General features: G+C 45.7%; 2 protein-coding genes and 1 gene segment (V, D, J or C); 1 reads left to right on the forward strand and 2 right to left on the reverse strand.

The window, feature by feature from the left end:
* LOC135361744 (Ig kappa chain V-III region TEPC 124-like) overlaps positions 1 to 8687 on the reverse strand; it is a 39821-nt gene extending 31134 nt beyond the window's left edge. The window contains 2 exon segments of the V gene segment in view: positions 1016 to 8174; positions 8548 to 8687. Of these exon segments, the coding sequence occupies positions 1016 to 1268 (253 nt within the window).
* Positions 1 to 20431, forward strand: part of LOC123851077 (immunoglobulin kappa light chain-like) — a 92026-nt gene that overhangs the window by 54405 nt on the left and 17190 nt on the right. The gene's annotated exons all lie outside the window — the stretch shown is intronic.
* The window catches only part of RPIA (ribose 5-phosphate isomerase A), a 91195-nt gene continuing 79364 nt past the window's right edge, over positions 8601 to 20431 (reverse strand). The window contains exon 9 of one of the 2 annotated variants that reach the window (XM_064572219.1): positions 8601 to 9170. In XM_064572219.1, the coding sequence (XP_064428289.1) occupies positions 8752 to 9170 (419 nt within the window). In that variant the 3' untranslated portion in view covers positions 8601 to 8751. The remainder of the gene's footprint in view (positions 9171 to 20431) is intronic. The other variant, XM_045884577.3, reaches the window with a different exon arrangement.

The raw sequence follows: 20431 nt of genomic DNA on the forward strand, positions 1-20431 counted from the left end.
GAGTGGCTTCTAGGACATTGATGTGACCTCTGGCCTGCAGCCACCAAAGGCCAGGACCCTTAATCAGATAGTCACAAAGAAAAGAATTCTTCCCACAACCTGAATGACCTTGGAAACAGATTCTTCAAGCCTCCAGATGAGAATGGAGTCTGGCCAACACCTTGGTTTCATCCTGGGAGACCCCAAGAAGAGAACCCAGCTAAACTCTGCCCAGACACCTGACTTCTAGAAACTGTGTGATGATCAACGTGTGTTGTGTTGTTTTAGCCACTAAGTTAGTAGTAATTTGTTATGGAACAATAAGAAATGAATACAACAAGAAAGTTTCCTATGTGCTGAGATAGTGTTACAAACTTAGAAACTAAGGGGAATCTGAACAGAGGGAAATGTTACAGAGCACTATTTGCCAGTTTCCCCAGCTCCCCCTGGGGGGGATATAGAAGCCCAAGGGAGGCCAGGTAGGGGTGAGGAGGGTTGTGAAAACTGACCCTTCCATGCTTGTCACTGTGCACACTCAAGCTTCTGGAGACCACTCTACCTGTAATGTTCCAGAAAATAGAAAAAGAGAGAGGACAAGAGAAGACCTTGGCCAGGTCCATGGTGGGTATCATAGAAAAAGGACATGAAAATTGGACAAGGAGAAAAGGATAAGTAAATATATCTAGGACAAAAGAACTAGTTTCTGAGAAAGACACAGAGATGGAGAAATCTGAATCAAAGGAGCACAGATAACTACATCACAATTCTTAGGTTTCTAAACAACCATGGAGGGATGTTTATGTGAGTCTTGTAGTAACATGATCGTTAAATTATAAAACAGGTTATGTGGAAAACACACACACAGACACACATGTCAGTTTGAGACCTTCCTCTTTCATAGTTTGACCCTTTTACCCAAACCACCCAGAGACCCCGGGTCATGAGGAGCAACATCTGAGGGAGTTGAGCCTCACTGAGCAGTCGCCTGGGGAGGTTTTTGTTTAGACCCAGAGCACTGTGGGAGGAGCCTCCTTACCCTGCAGGCAGTAATAGTTGGCAGCGTCGCCGGCCTCCGCGGGATCAACTGTGAGGCTGAAATCAGTCCCAGACCCACCGCCACTGAACCTGGCTGGGACCCCAGACTCTCGACTGGATGCTCTATAAATCAGGACTTTAGGACGCTGTCCTGATTTCTGTGGATACCAGGTCATGTAGTGGGTAATGCCCCAAATGTCACTGACTTTCTGACTGGCCTTGCAAGAGATGGTGGCCCTCTGCCCTGGAAACATGGTCAGAGAGCCCGGAGACTGGGTCAGCACAATGTCCCCAGTGGAGCCTGGAATGATAAACACAACAAATTTAACAGATGTGCTGAGAGCAACCCAGTGGAGGCCCGCAGCACTGAGGACCCTGTAGTCAAAGTCATGCACAACACTCAGAGGAACCAGAAGACGAAAGGTAACTGGGCAACTGGAAACCTATACCAAATGCTTGAATTCCAGCCACCAAGAACCCAGAGACACCAAAAGCATCGTGGCCACAGTGAGGTTTGCCCACCATTTCTCCGTATGCCCCCCTCTCACTTGGAGCCCAGAGCAGCAGGATCCACAGCAGGGGAGCCCTGAACCCCATCTCTGAGAGCTGGACTAGAGGCTGCTCCTCAGGGGGCCGGACCAGCTGCCTTGAAGGATGCTGAGAGCAGCCTGGAGCTCTGTCTAATGCAAATCAGCTCAGAAGAGCTTGAGGTTGTGCTCAAAAGGGACACCTGCTCTCAGAACACCCTGTGGGACTTGGGGTCCCCAGAAATTTCCAAGTGTAGCTCAAGGGATTTGGGGGCCAGTTTCTTCTTTGCCTTCTAACCTGAGAAGCCATGTGGGGGAGTGCCCTGGGGCTGCCCTATCATTAGGATATAGGCTATTTCAGGAACACTCTTAATCCCCAGAATTAAAATCTCATACATTACCACAATAACGCATTTCAAGTTGTGATTCTTGTCAGGAAGAGAAAGCCATGGGATTATAAAGAGTGAAACAGGGTGGCCTGGCTCAGATGGGGAGGGCAAGTCGGCCCCACTGAGTAGATGGCCTTTAAACCGAGTCCTGAAATGCCCTCAGGACCTGGAAAGGGTGAGAGGGCTGAGCGTGGAACCTTGGTGAAGGCTGGGAACCGACACTAATCAAGGCACCTGCCTCGGTGTGGATAAGCCCGGGACTCTCCATCTGCTCCATCCTGGAAACCAAGGTCGTGTCCCCCCGGAAACCCGCCCAGGCGGAGGGGTCACTCCTACTCAGAGTGGAGAACAATCAGTGCCCGACTTCGGGTTCACCCTGCCTCTAACATTGGCGTGTCATGTACAGGCACGACGACAAAGCACAGAGGACAAACCTGTGTGACTCCCAGCCCGCAGGTCAAGAGCACACCCTCTACCTATCACCTCAACACTTTCTCTCTCATGAGCTAATTCTTTGTCTTCTGCAAAATGCCCTCCCAAGTGGCTCCCAGGGACTCTTCCCAAACAGGAGCAGGCTAAGCCACATGGGATTTGTCATCTCCTAACCAGTAATTCTAGTTGTTGGTCATTTGTCAGGGGTAGGGCCAGGCACAGGCAGGTGGCCCAGCAGAGTGGCTGGCAGGCTGCCTCACCAGGAATCACCACGACCTTTGACTTTGCCAGCTCTGCCTTCATCCTCCACGGAGATTTGCACCATCCTCCCACCCCTACTGCCTCCACCACAGGCCCAGCCCTATAGCCCCATGCTGATCACTGGGTCTTTTCTAGGGACAGGGTCTGAGCAGCCTCGGGACGGTGAGAGGCAGCCAGATGGTGCCACCATCCCAGATCCTCAGGCTCATGCTCCTGTCTGTGTTCCAGGTGAGAGAACGTCCCCAAGTCGAGGGTTCCCTCGGGGGCGATCCTCGTGCTCCCTGAGAAGAGTGGCCTTGGGAGGGGACAGGAAGCGAATGTCACTGACTGCACAGGCTTGCTTGGGCCTGGCCTCACCTTGGGAGCCCATCCTGGCTCTACTGGGATCACAGCATCTCCGCATCAGCCCACTGTGCCTGCGACGGCAGGTTCCAGTGGGCACACGGCACCCCCCCAGGCAGCTGTGTGCTTGTCTGTTTCCCAGGACAGAGTCCCCATTGGCTGCAGGGCCAGTGAGAGCCTCCTCCGCGTGGCCGGGAAGCACCGCGTAAGCTGTGCCAGCGCGGGCCCGGAGGGGCCGAAGGCCCTCACTTACCTCCCTGCCACCTGAGTTAACGGGGTGCCCGCCCGGTTCAGGGGCAGGGGCTCTAGGGCAAACTTCACTCTCGCCATCAGCAGCCTGCAAGCTAAAGACAATATGACCAGCCACGGCCTTGCAACATCAGGACGTACTGTCCCAATGACATGACCCCAAATATAAACCAGCACAACTGGGCAAGGGGGCGGGTGTCCCAGCTGCTTCTCACTTACTAGCCACGATTACAGATGCAGTTCATTTGTTTGTTTTGTTCAGCTTGGGGTGTGGGGCAGAAGGTTGGCATGGTGTCACTTTAAAATCTGCAGCTGGGACTCCTCTTCAAAAGAGCTCTAGTCTCCTTCTCTGTTTTCCCATTCACTTCCTTTAAATCTGACTTCAGCCCTCTCTCTGGGCCTCGTGCAAGTCATGACGGCCCCAGTCTGGCGCTCTCCACTCAGGTCCCAACCACCCCTCCCATTCCTTCCAACTGCTGTCCCCACTCAGAACCTCCTCCCTAGGTGGAGGTTTGTGGTCATTGTCTGCTGAGCATTCCTATTTCCCGATTTTGCCATTCAAATTTTATTCCAGAGAAAACATCTCACGAAGGAGAAATACTAGATCTCGGTCTATCCTTGTGCTAGAACCAATGCACATTATTCTTTTCCCAACACATTTTTTAACGTTAAAAAAAAAAAAAAGTCCTCTAGTGCAAAACCAGGAGCAAAGAGCAGGTTCCTTTTGTCACTAGAAAATGTTTTAAATTTGAAAAGAACAGCAAAGCAGATTATAAGAGAGTGGCAAACAAAAATATGGAAAACGCGAGAGAGAAAGGACTCAGTACCTGAAAACCTTCTCCCCAAAGCACAACCTCTGAACCACTGACTTGCGCAGTAGCCTGCGTCTCTTCTAAAAGCACCCTGAGCTTTTGTGCTTCCCCTGCATGCAGCCTTCTTATGGAGCTTCTGTCGCCCCCTTCAGCCACTTCTAGATCGTAGACCTACCTAGAAAGTGGAAGAACAATGTTTGAGATCAAGATAGGTAGACCATGCCCCTCTAGTGTCACTCCTTATTGCAGACAAACACCAGCCCCAAAGTGTCTCCCCATTTCTGGAATAGTTTAGTTCCTACCTCCTAGAGCCTCTCACATGCCTGTCACAATTCCTGGTGGTTTCGGTATATTCAATATATGATCCTTCCATTATCCTGCTCTCTCAGTTGTTTGGTTGATCCTCCTCTAAACTGTCTCTTCCTCACCCAATCTTGATCACTCACTCTGGTGGCCATGCCTTAAATGCGTCATTGCAAAATAATGACAAGTTCTCCATCATTAAAATGTTGAACATCTCAGGGGCGCCTGTGTGGCTCAGTTGGTTGAGCCTCTGCCTTCAGCTCAGGTCATGATCCTGGGATCCTGGGGTGGAGTCCGGCATTGGGCTCCCTGTTCAGCGGAGAGTCTGCTTCTCCCTCTCCCTCTGCCGCTCCCCACTGCTCATGTGCTCGGGAGTGCGCTCTCTCTCTCTCAAATAAATAAATAAAAGATCTTTAAAAAAAAAAATGTTGAGTATCTCAGCCTTGTCCACTTCTAAGAGCTCTGCAGCTCACTCCACTGGGTATGCCACAGCCACTAATTTCTAGCTTTCATTAGAGTAAGACCTGAAATCTATAGGAAAAATATATGTTGTGTTTCCATGGAAAATTGGGCATGTCTGTAGCGTACCTTTCCAGGTTATCAGAGTCCACCCCGGTCATTGTCTTTGAGCTATCTTGCAACTCTCTATAAATTGTTGGTAACTGATAGATGGATGATTCTGTCCTGTCTAGTAGTGATTTAATTGACTTCTTACCTCACCTTGGAAAACCAGCTTGCCTCTATCTGCAGTTCATTCCTTTACTCCATATACATCTGTGTGTTTTTACTTTTCCTTTGAACCAGTTACATCTTCCTAGTTCCCTCATACCACGTGAGTAAAATAATTTAACATGTGTTCATCATTACTATATCTCCGTGAGAGTCATAATTTTACTGTTTTCTGAAAATTAGCTTTTAACAAATCTACTGACCTTTCTACATTTTCTCTGTCGCTAAGCCGTTCATGGTCTCATTTCCCTTCTTCCTCAGCTTAAATTCCCTGATCCTTCTTTATAATGACTCCCTTATACACAAGAACTTCTTCAGCCTTCCATTATTTCATTTCATGTAGCAAAGTCCCAACCCTCCACATGCCTGCTGGCGGAAAACACACAGCAGTCCTGACTTCTCCAACTTTGATTCATGACCACTCACTTCCTGAGGGCCCTTCTTCCTGCCCCACAATCATACTTCATTTCCCTGTTCTAGTCAGTCTTCACTCTTTCTCTTTCCATCTTTCTTCAAGTTCTAACAGCTCTTCCTCCATCCTAACTTAAAGCCAAGTACCCCATTTCCTATTTCCTAGGTCAAGAGAGGGGCTCAGAAGAGAACGTCCCCGGGTTGCCCATCCGTCTTCTGATCCGCTGATATGGGTATCATCGCCACACTCCGCCTTCCTTCCCAACACTGTAGAGAGGCAGCCAGCCCTCCCATCTGAGGCCACTCCCTCTGATCCCATACCTCTTACCTCCTCAACAGTATCGCTTGGCACTTCTCCCTCTTCCCTGAGTTACCAATGTTCTCCTCTCTTAAGCATCATTCCCATCAATACGCAAACATCTTTTTAAAAAACTCCCTGACATCACATCTCCCTCCAGTTATAGTCTGTTTCACTTTTCTCCTTCACCATAAAGCTCACTGAAACAGCTGTCTACAGTCACCATTCCCAGATCTTCTATCCCTATTCTTTCTTGAGCTTTCTACATTCAAGCGTTTACCTCCATCATCTCATTGAAACTGCTCTTCTCAAGGTCATTAGTGACCTCCACATTGCCAAGTCTGACGGCCACATGCCAGTCCTCATCTCACTAGACCCAGCAGCACCATTTAACACGTTGACAACACACTCCCCCTTAATATACCTTTTGCTCTGAACTCCAGGGCATCCCACTATCTTGCTGGTCTTCCATCGACTGCTCCTTCACAGACTCCTTTACTGGTTCCTCTTCATCTCCACTGCCTCAGAACTCAGCCCTTGGGCCTCTGATCTAGTCAATGCTCATTCCATTGGTTATCATATTCCAAGCTCCCCAGTCCAATTCTCTCCGTGAACTCTAGACTCATATATCCAATGGTCTACTTGACAGCTGCACGTGGGAGTCTAATACGCATCTCAAACTTAAAATGCCCAAAACCAAATTCCTGATCTTCCTCCTCAAATCCACTCTTCCCACAGTCTTCTCTATCCAAGCAGATGGCAACTCCACCCTTCTAGTACTCAGAGAAAAACTCTGGAGTCACTCTGAGACCTCTCTTTTTCTCACACTCCTTATAAAAACCATCAGCATATGGGCATCTCTATCTTCAAAATATATCACTCCTCGCCTCCTTCACTGCCACTGCCACAGACCCAAGCTGTCACCCTCTCTAGCCTGGATGACAGCAACGGCCTCCCAACCGCTATCTTTCCAGTCTTGCCTCCCAGAGGGATCCTGTTGAACTACGTATCAAATCATGCCCTGCTCTGTTCAAAACTCTCCCACTCACCACATCATTCCAAATAAAAGCCAAGTCCTTAGAGGAGCCCACCAAATCCTATAGAAGGTGGCCTCCTTCTCATCTGCACTACCCTCCCCCTAGCACACCCCACTGCAGCAACACTGGCCTCCTTTTACTTCCCCAGCATGCTGATCACATCCCCGCCTCAGAAATGCGCTGTTTCCTCGAACTGGAACCAACTACACCACTATTGTCTGGAAATATTCCTAGGGTTCCTTTCCTCACCACATGAAATCATTAAGTGAAGCTTTCTCAGTGCAACCTTCCATGACCATCTATAGTAGACTGATTGCAAAAACGGCTCCCGTATTCTTGATCCTTCCCTTTACCAGTGCTTTCTGCGATGTAACTTTGCAGTTCCTCCTATCAAGAGCTAGGACCTACTTACCCTCTCCTTCAATGGGATCAACCGCATCAAGCATTAGAATACATGAACACATCAAAGGGGACATTGTGTCAGTACTAAGGTTAGGCTTCAAGATGCCTTATGTGCTTTTACTTTCTCACTTGAGACCCTGCTAACTGTCATAGAAAGTTGGGATTAGTTTGCCAGATGCTGAGAGACAGGAGGACCGGTCACCCAGACAGCACCGGCTGATGGTCAGCCAACCACAGAAATGTGAAAAATATGGAAGAAATGTGAGCCTTTCTATATCACGAGCACCCAGTTGACCTGTCGGCTAACCTTAAACACACAAGCAAGCCAGCCAAGATCAATCAAGATCAATCAAGCTTGGCCCATATTAAGAGGACTACTCAGCCAACCAATAAACATGACAGCAATAAACATGCTACCATTTTAAGCCACTGCATTTTGTGGGTGATTTATGACATGACACTAGCTAACTAATACGTCATCTGATTTTAAATTTCTACTCACTCTTACCCCAGCAAGATTTTATTCCCTTCCTTCCTTTCCTTTCCTTTGTAGCTCCTCCAACATAACATAGTAAATATTTACTGATGCCGTTGTTTAGTGTCTGGCTCTCCCAGCCGGGGCGAAAGCTGAGGTCTTTGCTCTTGACGCAGAGGAAGCGCTCAGAAAACATACCTTGAATGAAGGATATGAATCCCTTAATATCGATCCTTGAAATATATTTCTAATTATTTGAGAAGCTGTTTTGTAGGTAAGAGTGACCAGGTTTGCTGCGGTCTTTCCCAAAGCTAAAGTTCATCAACCCATGTATTTCAGAAGGAGGTGAAGAAATAATACAAAGATGCTTGGAATTTTTCTGTTTTCACACGGAACTGGACATGTTAATGAAATGTTTTCCAAGGGACTCAAGTTATGGCACACTTAGAGCCTTGATTTCCTTCGGTCACAAGATAAGGCCCAAGGGATGACTCTAAAGAAAAAAGGTGACAAATGGTGAGAAAAGGTGCTGAAGACAGTATCCTGTGTTCCTAAAGTGACAGGGTTAAAGAATGAGAGAATCAGAGCGCCTGGGTGGCTCCGTCGGTTGAGCATCCGCCTCTTGGTTTCAGCTCAGGTGAAGATCTCAGGGTTGTGAGATGGAGTGGTTGTCAGCTCTGCACTCAGCGGGGTGTCTGCTTGAGATTCTCTCCATCTCCCTCGCCCCCCCCCAATAAATAGATAAATAAAATCTTTTAAAAAAAAAGAATGAGAGAATTGCCTTTGTGAGAATGAGTACGCCTGGGAGAAATGGAGAGGAGAGAAGCGAGAAGGGAGGTAAATTTCGTCAGAGGCTAGAGACAGACCTTCCTGGCTCACTCCTGCCGTCGGTCCCTGGGAAACATGCAGGTTCCTGGGGCAGAAAGACTCCTGACGGCATCCCTAAAACATCTTCACAGCATTTGTCTTCACTCATCTCCCACAAAAAGGGATGCAGGAAAAGCCAACTCCCTTCATTTTCTGCTGGGCCTTAGAAGCCCTCCAAGGAGTAAGTCAGGAGACGTGACTTCTCAGGCAGATACGGGAATGCATATGTTCAGGGCTGAGTGGGGAGGAAGCAGGTGGGGCAGCAAAGCCTCCCTGACCCGTGGCCCTGGGGAGGAGGTTTGTGTTCGAGGCTGAAGCACTGTGGGAGGATTGCTATTATGCTGCTGGCAGTAATAATCCGCCACATCTTCGGCCTGGAGGTTGCTGATGGTGAGGGTGAAGTCTGTCCCAGACCCACTGCCGCTGAACCGGTCTGGGATGCCAGTGGCCCTGCTGGATGCACTATAGATGAGGAGCCTGGGAGCCTGCCCAGGTTTTTGCTGGTACCAGGCTACGTAGCTGCTAACACTCTGACTGGCCCTGCAGTTCATGGTGACCTGTTGACCTAGAGACGCAGCCAGGGAGCCTGGAGACTGAGTCATTGTGATCTCCCCATAGGCACCTGCAATCAGAATAGATAATGATGAGACAGACACACTTTATCACCGACACGCTGAAATATGTCATTGTAAATGTGCTTTCTAATGGTACTATATGTCAGTACATAATTGGGTCTATTTTGGAAATAGCCAGGATTTCTCATTATATATCTTAAAATTTTTTTAAACTCTAAAATGACACTACTCCAAAAAGATTATGGCACTTTTCAGTTTCTCACCTGAGACCCACAGCAACAAGGATATGAGGATTTGCCTCTGTGACACCATCTTGCTGTCCCTGCCTGCCCAATGCAGCTCAGCTCACATAGCAAAGGCCCCTCTTATAAAACCTGAGCAGCTGGTCTGGGCCTGGAGGGGCCTATGCAAAGCAATCAGTGAGTAAAGAAGCAAATTGCATGAGCGGTGGGTTGTGAAAGTACCCGTGGAAATCTAAAGAGCTAAAAATATCACCAAAAGAGAGTTGTATGACAAGAAAACACAAAAGTCAACTTAGAATCTCTTAGAACAACTTAGAAGTTCTAAAATGACAAACTGCTACAAGATCTAATGAAGAGCTTCTATTTTAAATTCAAAAATGTTTTTAAATGGGTTCAGTTTACAGAAATGATGAGCTTAGTTCTTCATATCAATAACCCTGGTAAAATAATAAAATATGCTGGGAAACAAACAAACAATGGGAGGGAGGCGGGGAAGGGATAGGAAGGCACAAAAAGAAAGTGGAGAACTTTGGGCCCAACTTTTTATTAAACCTCTGACCAGAAAATGTTGAGATCCAAAGCCATTTTTCTCCCGCAGATGGGTAAGGACGAGGCAAACACTTGAGCTCGGGTTCCCGGGCTGTGCAAGGAAGGGCCAGAGAGATGGAAGACAGGCCCAGAATTTACTCACTCAGGGAGACATGTGGTACCCTCATTTGAGCTAGGGGAAGTCTGAGTCCTGAATTTTAGTTATTCTATCTTTTCAGTTCAATATTTTCATTTTGTGTTAAATTAACCAATTTATGAAATCTAGGTGTCTTCAAGAAAATTCAGTTCCATCCAGTGGTTTGAGAAGTCAGCTCAGGGTTGCTTGGGTACCATATAAACTTTCCTTTTCCCGTTCCTCGTCCTGCTGTTCATTCACAAGCAGAGGGAAGGGGTCAGGGCTGGAAATCCCTTAAGGACACCAAGCATGCAGTCCCGGTAAGGAGGGGAGAGGTTATTGTGGCCTTGGGTACACAAGTCCAGCTACGGACACTTCCGCCATCTTTTCTCTGAGTGGGGCAGGTGCCTGAGGCTTCCTCTGTCAGGTGGCACACTGGGTGTTCTATGGGGGTCCACGTGGCCGCTGTACCACTTCGTGGCATGAGCCATTTCCTAAGACCCAGCTAGCCCCTGTATCAAGTAGACCCTACTTGGGGATCCATACCTCATCCTCACAAAGGGTCAATTCTCCCATCACTCCACCCCTCAATTTGCCCCTGATGACGGTTAATTTTATGTGTCAACTCAAGTAGTCTAGGGCACCCAGTGGTGTGGTCAAATGCCAGTTTAGATGTTGCTGCGAATGTATTTTTTTGGTGTGATTAACATTTATGTTAGTAGCCCTTACATAACACAGAGTCCCCGCCCGTTCGGCACAAAAGATTCACCACAGCCCTGTTTCGGTTTCGAAAAGGAAAGAAAATTTTATTATTATGATTATTATAGAAACCTAATAGAAACAGAAGAGGAAAGGAATCTACACATAGACGAAGGGAATAGCAGGCAAGAAATGAGAATAAGGCCAAGTGACATCGAATCGGGTACTTACAACAACCCACCTCACCAGCTGGGGAAGCCCGGTGGAGACAGCCAGCCTGGAGTCTGGATTGAGACGCCTGGGCGGAGCGTCCTCCCCTCAGGGGACACTTCCAGCTGACCATCCCCACAAGGGCCATATTTATAGGGCAAAACACGGGGTTTGAAATTAAACATTTGTTCGCCTACGTGCAGTTTGGAGCGAGCTGCATTTCCATGTTATCATGTTTCTTTTTTTTTTTTTTTAAGATTTTATTTATTTATTTGAGAGAGAGAATGAGAGACAGAGAGCACGAGAGGGAAGCGGGTCAGAGGGAGAAGCAGACCCCCCGCTGAGCAGGGAGCCCGATGCGGGACTCGATCCCGGGACTCCAGGATCATGACCTGAGCCGAAGGCAGTCGCTTAACCAACTGAGCCACCCAGGCACCCCACGTTATCATGTTTCTATATTTTCAAGGAGCCTGAGCCATGTGTGTCTGCCTCCCCTCCCGGATTCCATTCTGGGGGGCCCGTCCCGCCTGGAGCAGGAGGGGATGTGAGACAAGACTGTAGCTCTTGGCGTCCAGAACAGAAGGGCCAGAGCTGGAGGCCACCCAATATATTTTAAACAATTAGGCTCCCAAGGTTATTCACACAGCACGAGTCTCCCAAATAACATTCTTTAGCCCGCCTATGTGCATGCAGGCCCAGGTGGTCGGTTATGGGGGCCAAATCACAGAAACATTTATCTATACAGAACACCTCCATAATGGGGCGGGGGGGCGCTCATCCAATCAGTTGAAGGCTTTAAGAACCAAGACTGAGGTTTCCCAAAGGAGAAGCAATTCCTCCGTAAGAGGCAACATAGAAACTGGGCCTGAGTTACAGCCTACAAATTTCGACCTCAAGGCTACAATATCAACACTAACCTGAATTTCCAGCCTGCCAGCCGACTCTACAGATTTTGGATTTGCCAGTCCCCACACTCCCAATTCGCAGAATCGCTCTCACCATGCATATCCTACTGGTTCTGTTTCTCTGGAGAACCCTGACTGGTAACACTCTTCACATACCTCATGCCCCACCACTTAAGCCTGTAAGGACTCCAAGCATTACACTCGTTTCTGTCTCCCCACTGTCCTCTCAATGGCCCACTCTGATTACTTCTCTTCCTTTCTCAAAGCTCTCTATGGCTCACAGGAACACTTAACTGTCTTTACTTCTATCTCTTTCCCCTTCCCTGAACCTTGGTCTCCTCACAAGAGCATAGAGCAATGCACAGATAGATAGGACGACCAAGCGACCCAGTTTTCACAGGACTTTCTCGACTTTAGCACTGAAATCCCAGCCCCTGAGAAACCCTCATTCTTAGGAAAACTGGAAAGGTTAACCCTAGTGGACAGGGAATCAGGCCAACCCATCGAATTGTCTCTTTTTAATATTACTTGAAATCCTCTCCACCTATTGCCTATCTACTAGGCTTTTAATCTCTGAAATCAATAATCTGGCAGATTTGGGTCACTGATGACTCTCCCACCCAGTGGAGACTTCATGTCTCCCTTCTGCATCGCGGGAAGGGAGTGGAGGGGTGGTTGCGGAAGAAGCTCACATACTGTACAATGTCCCAGGATATAAATCAGTCACCAGTCAATTCCATACATTAAGCGAGGAGTATTTCTTTGATAATCTTCCAAATAATTTATTAATTCTCGGAAGTAATGAGTCTGGCATGGATTACGAAAGAAGGCATAGACTCAAACTATGACTGGCACTAGCAAAGTGGTTTTTTTAGAATGAATAAATGTATTTTAGTGCAGATTTTAAATCAAAATTTCCATACTTGTAATACTAATGTTCTACAGCAAAGACATGTCTTAGAGTCTAGGAAACTCACTATTATCGTTATTGATTTGGTAAAAACAAAAAATGTGAAAATTGTACCATCGGTCCGCAAAATTCCACAGTCACATCCAGGACATATGAGCACAGAGACCAAGCTTGCCAAGAGGAGAAGCATGAGACTTCACATAAACAGGGCCTTTCAGCTGTGACCTGAGTACTTAAGGTAGCACGGTCAGGGAAATGAGGTGAGAACAGCAGTAGCAGTCGGTTCCTGCAGGTGTATGAAGCAACTCAGGGTCAGGTAATGTAAGAAGCTTGTCCACTTGATACTTATTGTAGTATTATAGACCTCTGGGGCATCTTACAAAGCAAATACCCCAAAAGTCCCATTTTAACATCCTTTTATACTTCCATCCAGCCCAGAACATGTCTACCTCTTGGTAGTCTAGTCAGGAGACCCTGTGGTGACTGCAGTGAAGCGTGGTTAGATTCTGCTCATATTTTAACCATAGAACAAATACATTTTGATGACATATGGGATGTGAGTTAGGACAGAAAAATGAAAGACCTGAAAACTAGAAAATGTGAAATGTCATTTACTGAGACCAGGAAAGGTGAGGGAAAGCAACTTTGGGGGAGGAGACAGAAATCAGGACTTTGGATTTGGACATATTGGATTTTGTCCTGTTAGAACTCCAACTGGCGATGTCCCTTGGGCAGATGGATACGTGAGTCTGGAGCTCAGGGAAAGCAGTCTGGGATATGGATGTGAATTCGGATACAGAATGAGGTCACAAGGCCGTGAGTGTAAATAGAGGAACAGGGACCAGGCCCTGTCAGGTAATATGTAAGGGTCAGAGAGATGAGCAGGAACCAGCAAGAGACAGAGAAGGAGTGGACAGTGAGGCAGGAGCCAAACCAAGAGAGAGTGAAGTCCCAGAGCCAAGAAAATGTCTTAAGAATGTCTTTTTAGTTTACAGATGTAAAAACAAAACAAAATTTAAAAAAAGAAAAGGAGAATCTCTTTCAGGACTGGCTCTTGTCAAATGGTTCAAACACAGTTTCCTTTATAGGACCACAACTCCTTCCTGGGTGGGTGGAAATTTTGGGAAATTACTTTAAAGACAAGGCGGGGCAGGGGTTGGGGTGAGGGGTTGGAGGGCACTAGCTGCCCTCTGCTGGTCACCTTCATGCCTGACATGTTAAAGGAAGATGGCTCAGGAGCCTTTGTCTTTCAAAATATCTCAGATATTTCTTTTTTTTTTGAGAGAGAGAGAGAAAGAGAGAGAGCATGAGTGGCGAGGGAGGGGCAGAGAGAGGGACAGAGAATCTTAAGCAGGCTCTGCGGCTGAGCGGTGAGCCCAACCTAGGGCTTGATCTCACGACCCTGAGATCATGCCCTGAGCAGAAATCAAGAGTCGGGCGCTTAATTGACTGAGCCACCCAGGTGCCCCTAAAATATCTCAGAATATTAAAACTAGAAAGAACCTTACACCTCCTCTGTCCCAACATTTTCCTTTTGCACTAGGGAGCAGGTGCTCAGCCAGGAAAGCTTTGTGTAAGGTCATTTACGAAGTTCATCAGACTTGAGGCTCTTCCCATTATTTCAAGTACCCCCCCCCCCCGGCCAATTTGCAGCCAAGTACAGCCACAAGCTAATCTGCACATTATTCCAACTCTACTGTCTTGTACTCTGATGTTCTTTAATTACAAGCTTTATGACCCTGCCTCTCGCACTCACTGACCCCACCAGTGGCCGAATAAACAAAATGTGGCTCTTCCACGATTCTGAGGACTCACCCTAAAGCTTTCTGAGGAAACATTTCCTCAGTTTTCTGTCTGATTTCTTTTAATCTTTCATAGAAATTTTGCATTCTTTCCCATGATTGGTCTATTTGTGTTTTACTGTAAAATATTTTCGTCACAAATTGTATACTTCTGGAAATCCCTATCACCCTTGTTTGAGAAACACAACCCAAGAAAGCAAGCAGAATCAACTTCTCTCAAGTACACTACAGCTACGAAATAAAACAGTCCCCATTGATATTTCTTTATTCACAAGATAGAGCCAGTCTTTCCTTCCAATTCTGATATTTTTTCATCATGCATTTTTTGCATAAATTTTGATTTTTAAATATTGCATTAAAATATTATTTATCTGAATTACTGAAGGGTTTTTTTTTTTTTTGGTACCTCCTTAAATTTTGTGCCTGAAGCCAGTGCATCACCTGCCTCACTCTGGTCCTGACCCTTCATAAAGGGCTCAAAAGAGCCTGGATGACTTTTGAATACCTCAGACTTACACATCTTCACTGTGAAGACCAGATTAGCCCTGTGAATATTGTAATTGATATCTAAAGATGCACACATTTCCAAGTACAACCAGTGACAGAAGATTCTAATTGTTAAACTCCCAGCCCTCCAAACTTCCAGATTCCCAATATGAAGGACGACGCCATGTTCTGACCAAGGGCCGGGGTCCTAACAGGTGGAATGTGGGGTTGGCATGGAAGGGTTGGTAGCATCTGGCTCAGTAGTGAGGAAGCACTAGGTCCTCCTGAGGGGAGGAAGAACTCAACACACAGATCAGAAAGGAGGCCTGGTGGTTGGAGCTGAAGGGAGAGAAGGCGTGGTGAGACAGGCGGTTAGACAGTAGGGAGGGGTCAGGTCATATCGCACTGGAATCACCTGGAGAGTTCATGAAAGTCCCAATGCCCAGTCACCACCCAGACCAGTTTCATCACAATCTCTAGGGGTGAAAAACAGGCATCGGTAGTTTTTAAAGTTCCCTAGGAGATTCCAACCATGGTGGCCAAAAATTAGAACCACCTAGGAGAATATGATAAGGAGTTTCTAACTGCAATGCAAAATCCTTGAAGACTTTTAAACAGGGGAATAATTACATCTAGTTTCTTTAAAAAAAAAAAAAAAAAAGAATCACTCTGGTTTCAAAGGAGAATAATCCAAAAGACCTATTGCTCATCAACCACCTATCTGCAAATTTGCTGTAAGTGAGGCTACCCAGTTAGAATGAATATGTACTAAGAACTTATGACATGCCCAGGCACTATGCTAAGTAATTCATATATACTATTTTATTTATTCCTCACAGCAACTTTTATAAGAGAGGTGTTATTATTCCCACATTTCAGAAATCTGAGGCTTAGGGAAAGTTAGGTAATTTACCCAGTGTCACACTCAGCTCATAAAACACAGAGTCGGTGTTCTAATCAAATCTCTGAGTTGATATTCCAGCAACTATTCACCATGCCTCCTCAAGCTGGGAACGAGTGTATTGGCCAGAGGATGCCACCATCCAGTTTGCTAGATGGTTAGGCTTTTGGTTGCAAATAAATAAATTGGCCTTTGGGTTGGCATTAGGATGAATCCATCCAGCTCTGAAACAGCAGCAGGGGTTTATAAGCAAGCAAGGCTAAGAGGTGGCCCCTTGGCTCTGGTGCATTCACCAAGGAAAAATCCCTCTAAGGTCACTGGGTGGATAATCCACTGGATTCCCAGGCCACACACCAACCTTACCACCTGATGTCCTCTATCCACAGTCAACATTTGTATAGGAAATAGTCGTATGAATTCCACTTTTGTAATTTCTATGAAATTGTTATTTAGAATATTATCCCATGCACAACTCCTGTGCAATTCACCAAGAGAGAAATTGTCAACTTTGATACTAGGAAAACATTTAGTCACACAGAGAACTGGAACTTTTTCTTGTAGATAGAAGTATGTAAGTTAGCACATTTACTTCTTTTTCATTGGCTTCCAAGAAGCTCAGCATCAGCTTTTATGCGCAATCACAGCATTTTTTAAATGACGTTTACTGAGATATAGTTTACTACGGTAAAACTATATGCCTTTTTTAGTGTATAGTTCTATGAATTTTGGCAAGTACATAGCTATGTAACCACAACCATGTTCAAGACAGAGAACAGATCCATCGCCCTTAAAAGTGCCTTTGAGTCCCTCTGCAGGCAACCTCCCCTCTCTCCAGCCCTGGTCAACCACTGATCTGTTTTCTGATCCTCCAGTTTACCTCTTCCAGAATGTCATATAAGCAGAACCATACTTGTGCGCAGGCTTTCGAGTCTGGCTTCTTTCACTTAGTAGAAAGCACTGAGATTCCCACAGCTTGTGTGTCATCAGTAGTCTATTCTTCTTACTGCTGAGTAAGATTCCACTATGGCTGTATTTTTGCTTGACGAGATAGATAGCCAGTAAAGGACTATAGTCATAAGGTAGGTGTATACTTAACTTTATAGGAACCCGCCCAACAGTTTCCCAAAGTGTGTCCCCATCAGCAGTGTATGAGCATTCCAGTTGCTCAAGCCTGGTATTGTCACTTTACTGTCGGTCTTCCCCGGTAAGGAATCTGTTCGAATTTTTGGCCAAGTCTTTATTGGCGTGTTTGTTTTCTTACTATTGACTGTGAGAGTTCTTTGTACATTCTGCATTCAATTCTTCTCTCACATTCATGGTTTATGACTAGTTTCTCAGCGGGCAGCTTATCTTTTCATTTTTGTACCTGTGTCATTAGAAGAGCAGAAGTATACTTTTACTGAAGTCCGATCTTGTTTTTTTCTTTTCTTTTTGGACCACTAAACACCTGTTTTAATCTTTATGGTTAGCATTGTTGTTTTATCTGTGTGGTTTCTGCCTTTTTATTCTTATTTTTCTAATGTCATTACAGATTTTTAACTAAACCCAAATACTGTGGAGGAAGGAGCAAAGTATAAATAGACTAACTTGTGCACAAATTCTAGAGTCATCTTGACCTGCTGAGAAAGGAAACTAGCTCTTTGACATTGACCATCTAATTTTAGATTTTGTTACTTCATAAAAATGCTCATATTACAGGCCTTTTTAAAATAACGAAACTGGAGCCCCCACAAAATTAAGTAATTTGTCCACAATCACACAAGAAAGGATTCTAACCCAAGTTGGCCCAGTGACAGGGTCTGTATTATTTCTATAGATCATATTCCACAGCCTCTCCCTAAAATGATTTTAGATAACCTAAGTCAATTTAAGTTAAAATATAATGGTACTGGTTGAAGAATGTTGCTTAATTGTTATAGACAAAAAAAATCTCTTAATCTTTCTATAGATAGAACTACACCATCTATAATGATGGTCTTTATGATATAATTTCTTTAATCAATGTCCAAAAGGGGCATCTGGGTGGCGCAGTTGATTAAGCATCTGACTCTTGGTTTTGACTCAGGTCATGATCTCAGGGTTGTGAGATTGAGCCCTGCGTCGGGCTCCATGCTCAGCACAGAGTCTGCTTGAGATTCTCTCTCCCTCTCCCTCTGCCCCTCCTGCTCGTGCTCTCTCTCTCTCCCTCTCTCTCTAAAATAAATAAGTGTTTAAAAAAATCAAAGTCCAAAATCATTGATAAAAGTGCATATATAAAATGTTTATATATATAATACATGTATGCTAAGAAAAAATATGTATGTTAAAAATACAGGTAGGCAGATGAGATGGAGAAATAGAGGTGGAAGTAGAGAAAAGGAAAGAGAGAGAGAGACAAAGAGACCAAATGTTTATACAGGGGTAATAAGTTTACAGGGGTTGATTTTACCATTCTATCTAAATTCTCTATAGGACTTATAAATCACTTATTTAAAAAATCATTTATGATTGCTCTATACCCGCTTTTTTTTGCTCTTCTAATATTACCATGGCTTTTGGTCTAAAAGCAATACAATCTCACCTGGCTTGTAATACTAGAAAAATGTGTTACCTAGAAACCTCAATGATCCCTGCAAGACCCATTAGATACATGAATGTAGGCTGGTTGGCTTATAAAACACTGCCGTCTACTGGCAGAACTTCACCACTGCACCCTGACTTTACGGGCGTGAGTCAGACAGCAGTGACACTGTTCTTTTCTATTATTTTCATTTTTAATGTTTATAGAAATGGCCAACCGTATACAAAGATGGATACACGCCCTGCGCGCACACACACACACACACACACACAGGAGTATTTTGAAGCCAATCCATCAAGAATTTTAGTACATTGCTAATTGATAAGGACTTTTAAAAATAACTATGATACTATGGTACAGAATTAAAAGTAAGTCTCTAATATCATCTGATTCCCAGTTTTTATTCAAACTTCCTTGGTTGTCTCTAAACACTGTCATTACAGTAACTCTGCTTAAATCAAGGTCCACATAAATGTATGGTTAATTAAGTTTTATCAAAACCTCAAAAAAAAAACCCTCTGTGTTTTAAAAAATTTATCCAGGAAATAGTAAAGGAGGGCAAACCACCATTATTTAGAAATATAAATCATGTCATGGGACTAGGATAATCCTGATACCAAAATCAAAGACTCAACATAAAGAAAGGTAGAGACCAAACTCACTTATAATCCTCAATGCAGGAAAAATATTAGAAAGTTGTATCAGTTATAATTTCATCTGACCACCCATGGTGGGAATTTAACCAGAGAAGCCCGATGACATGAAGGGAGTGTTTTTTTCCACACAGAACCTGAGGCAGGGGTTCAGGGATAGAACTGCTGCCCCAGGACTCAGGTTCCTCTCCATCCCGTTCCCCAACCCCCTCCAAATTCTTATGTTGAAAACCTAATGCCCAAGGTGACCCTATTTGGAGGTGAGGCCTTTGGGTGTGTTTAGGTCATAAGGGCAGAGCCCTCAAGAATGGTATTAGTGCCCTTATAAGAGAAGAATCAGAGAACTCCCATCCCTTTTCCACCACATGAGGACACAGCGAAACAACATCCATGGAAGAAGTAGGACCTCATCACTGAATCCGCCGGCACCTTGACCTTAGAATTCCAAGCCTCCAGAACTGTGAGAACTACATTTCTGTTGTTGATAAACTGCCCGTCCCGGGACGCCTGGGTGGCCAGTCGGTGAAGCGTCTGCCTTCGGCTCAGGTCATGATCCCAGGGTCCTGGGATCGAGCCCCACATCGGGCTCCCTGCTCAGAGGGAAGCCTGCTTCTCCCTCCGCCTGAAGCTCCCCCTGCTTGTGCTTTCTCTCTCTCTCTGACAAATAAATAAAATCTTAAAAAAAAATAAAATAAACTGCCCGTCCCGTGTTGTGTTAGGGCAGCCCAAGGAAGAACGGACTAAGACAAAGGGGGAAGAGTGCCTTGTTGCTGTTCCAGGCTCCCTGTGTGCTCTCCACTAGCACTGGGGGATGGACATCCTTGTCACCTCACCACGCAGCAGGGATGAGAGTCCAGGCTCCCCACTCAGGCCTCTCAGACACCATCCCCACAGGCGGTCGGGTGCCTCCTTACAGCCTGGTGAGGGTAGCCAGCTGGGCTCCCCACTTGGCCTTCACTGGCATAGGCAAAAGTGGGACCACAATCCTTTCTGTGACATTTGGCTGTCTCTGTGGTCATTGTCTAAATGTTTTGTTCTTCTAGGCTGCCCCTCTCCTAGTCCTTCTATCGAGAGAGCCAGCATCCATCTATGTCCGTTTGTGTTGCTGGGTTGCAAACTGCTCCAGAACCCGGTCTGTGATTTACAAGACAAAAGGAAAAGCCAGGCAGTTTCCTGTCATTCTTCAGGTCCCACAGTCCCTTCATGGTCTCTCCACCTGTATGAGTATCCCAGGCCCGCCACAACAAGCATCACATACAGGTGACTGGAACAACAG

This window comes from Mirounga angustirostris, unplaced genomic scaffold (genome assembly GCF_029215605.1).
Source record: "Mirounga angustirostris isolate CCGP_5_RB_7025 unplaced genomic scaffold, mMirAng1.0.hap1 SCAF_10, whole genome shotgun sequence".
Classification (NCBI taxonomy): Eukaryota; Metazoa; Chordata; class Mammalia; order Carnivora; family Phocidae; genus Mirounga; species Mirounga angustirostris.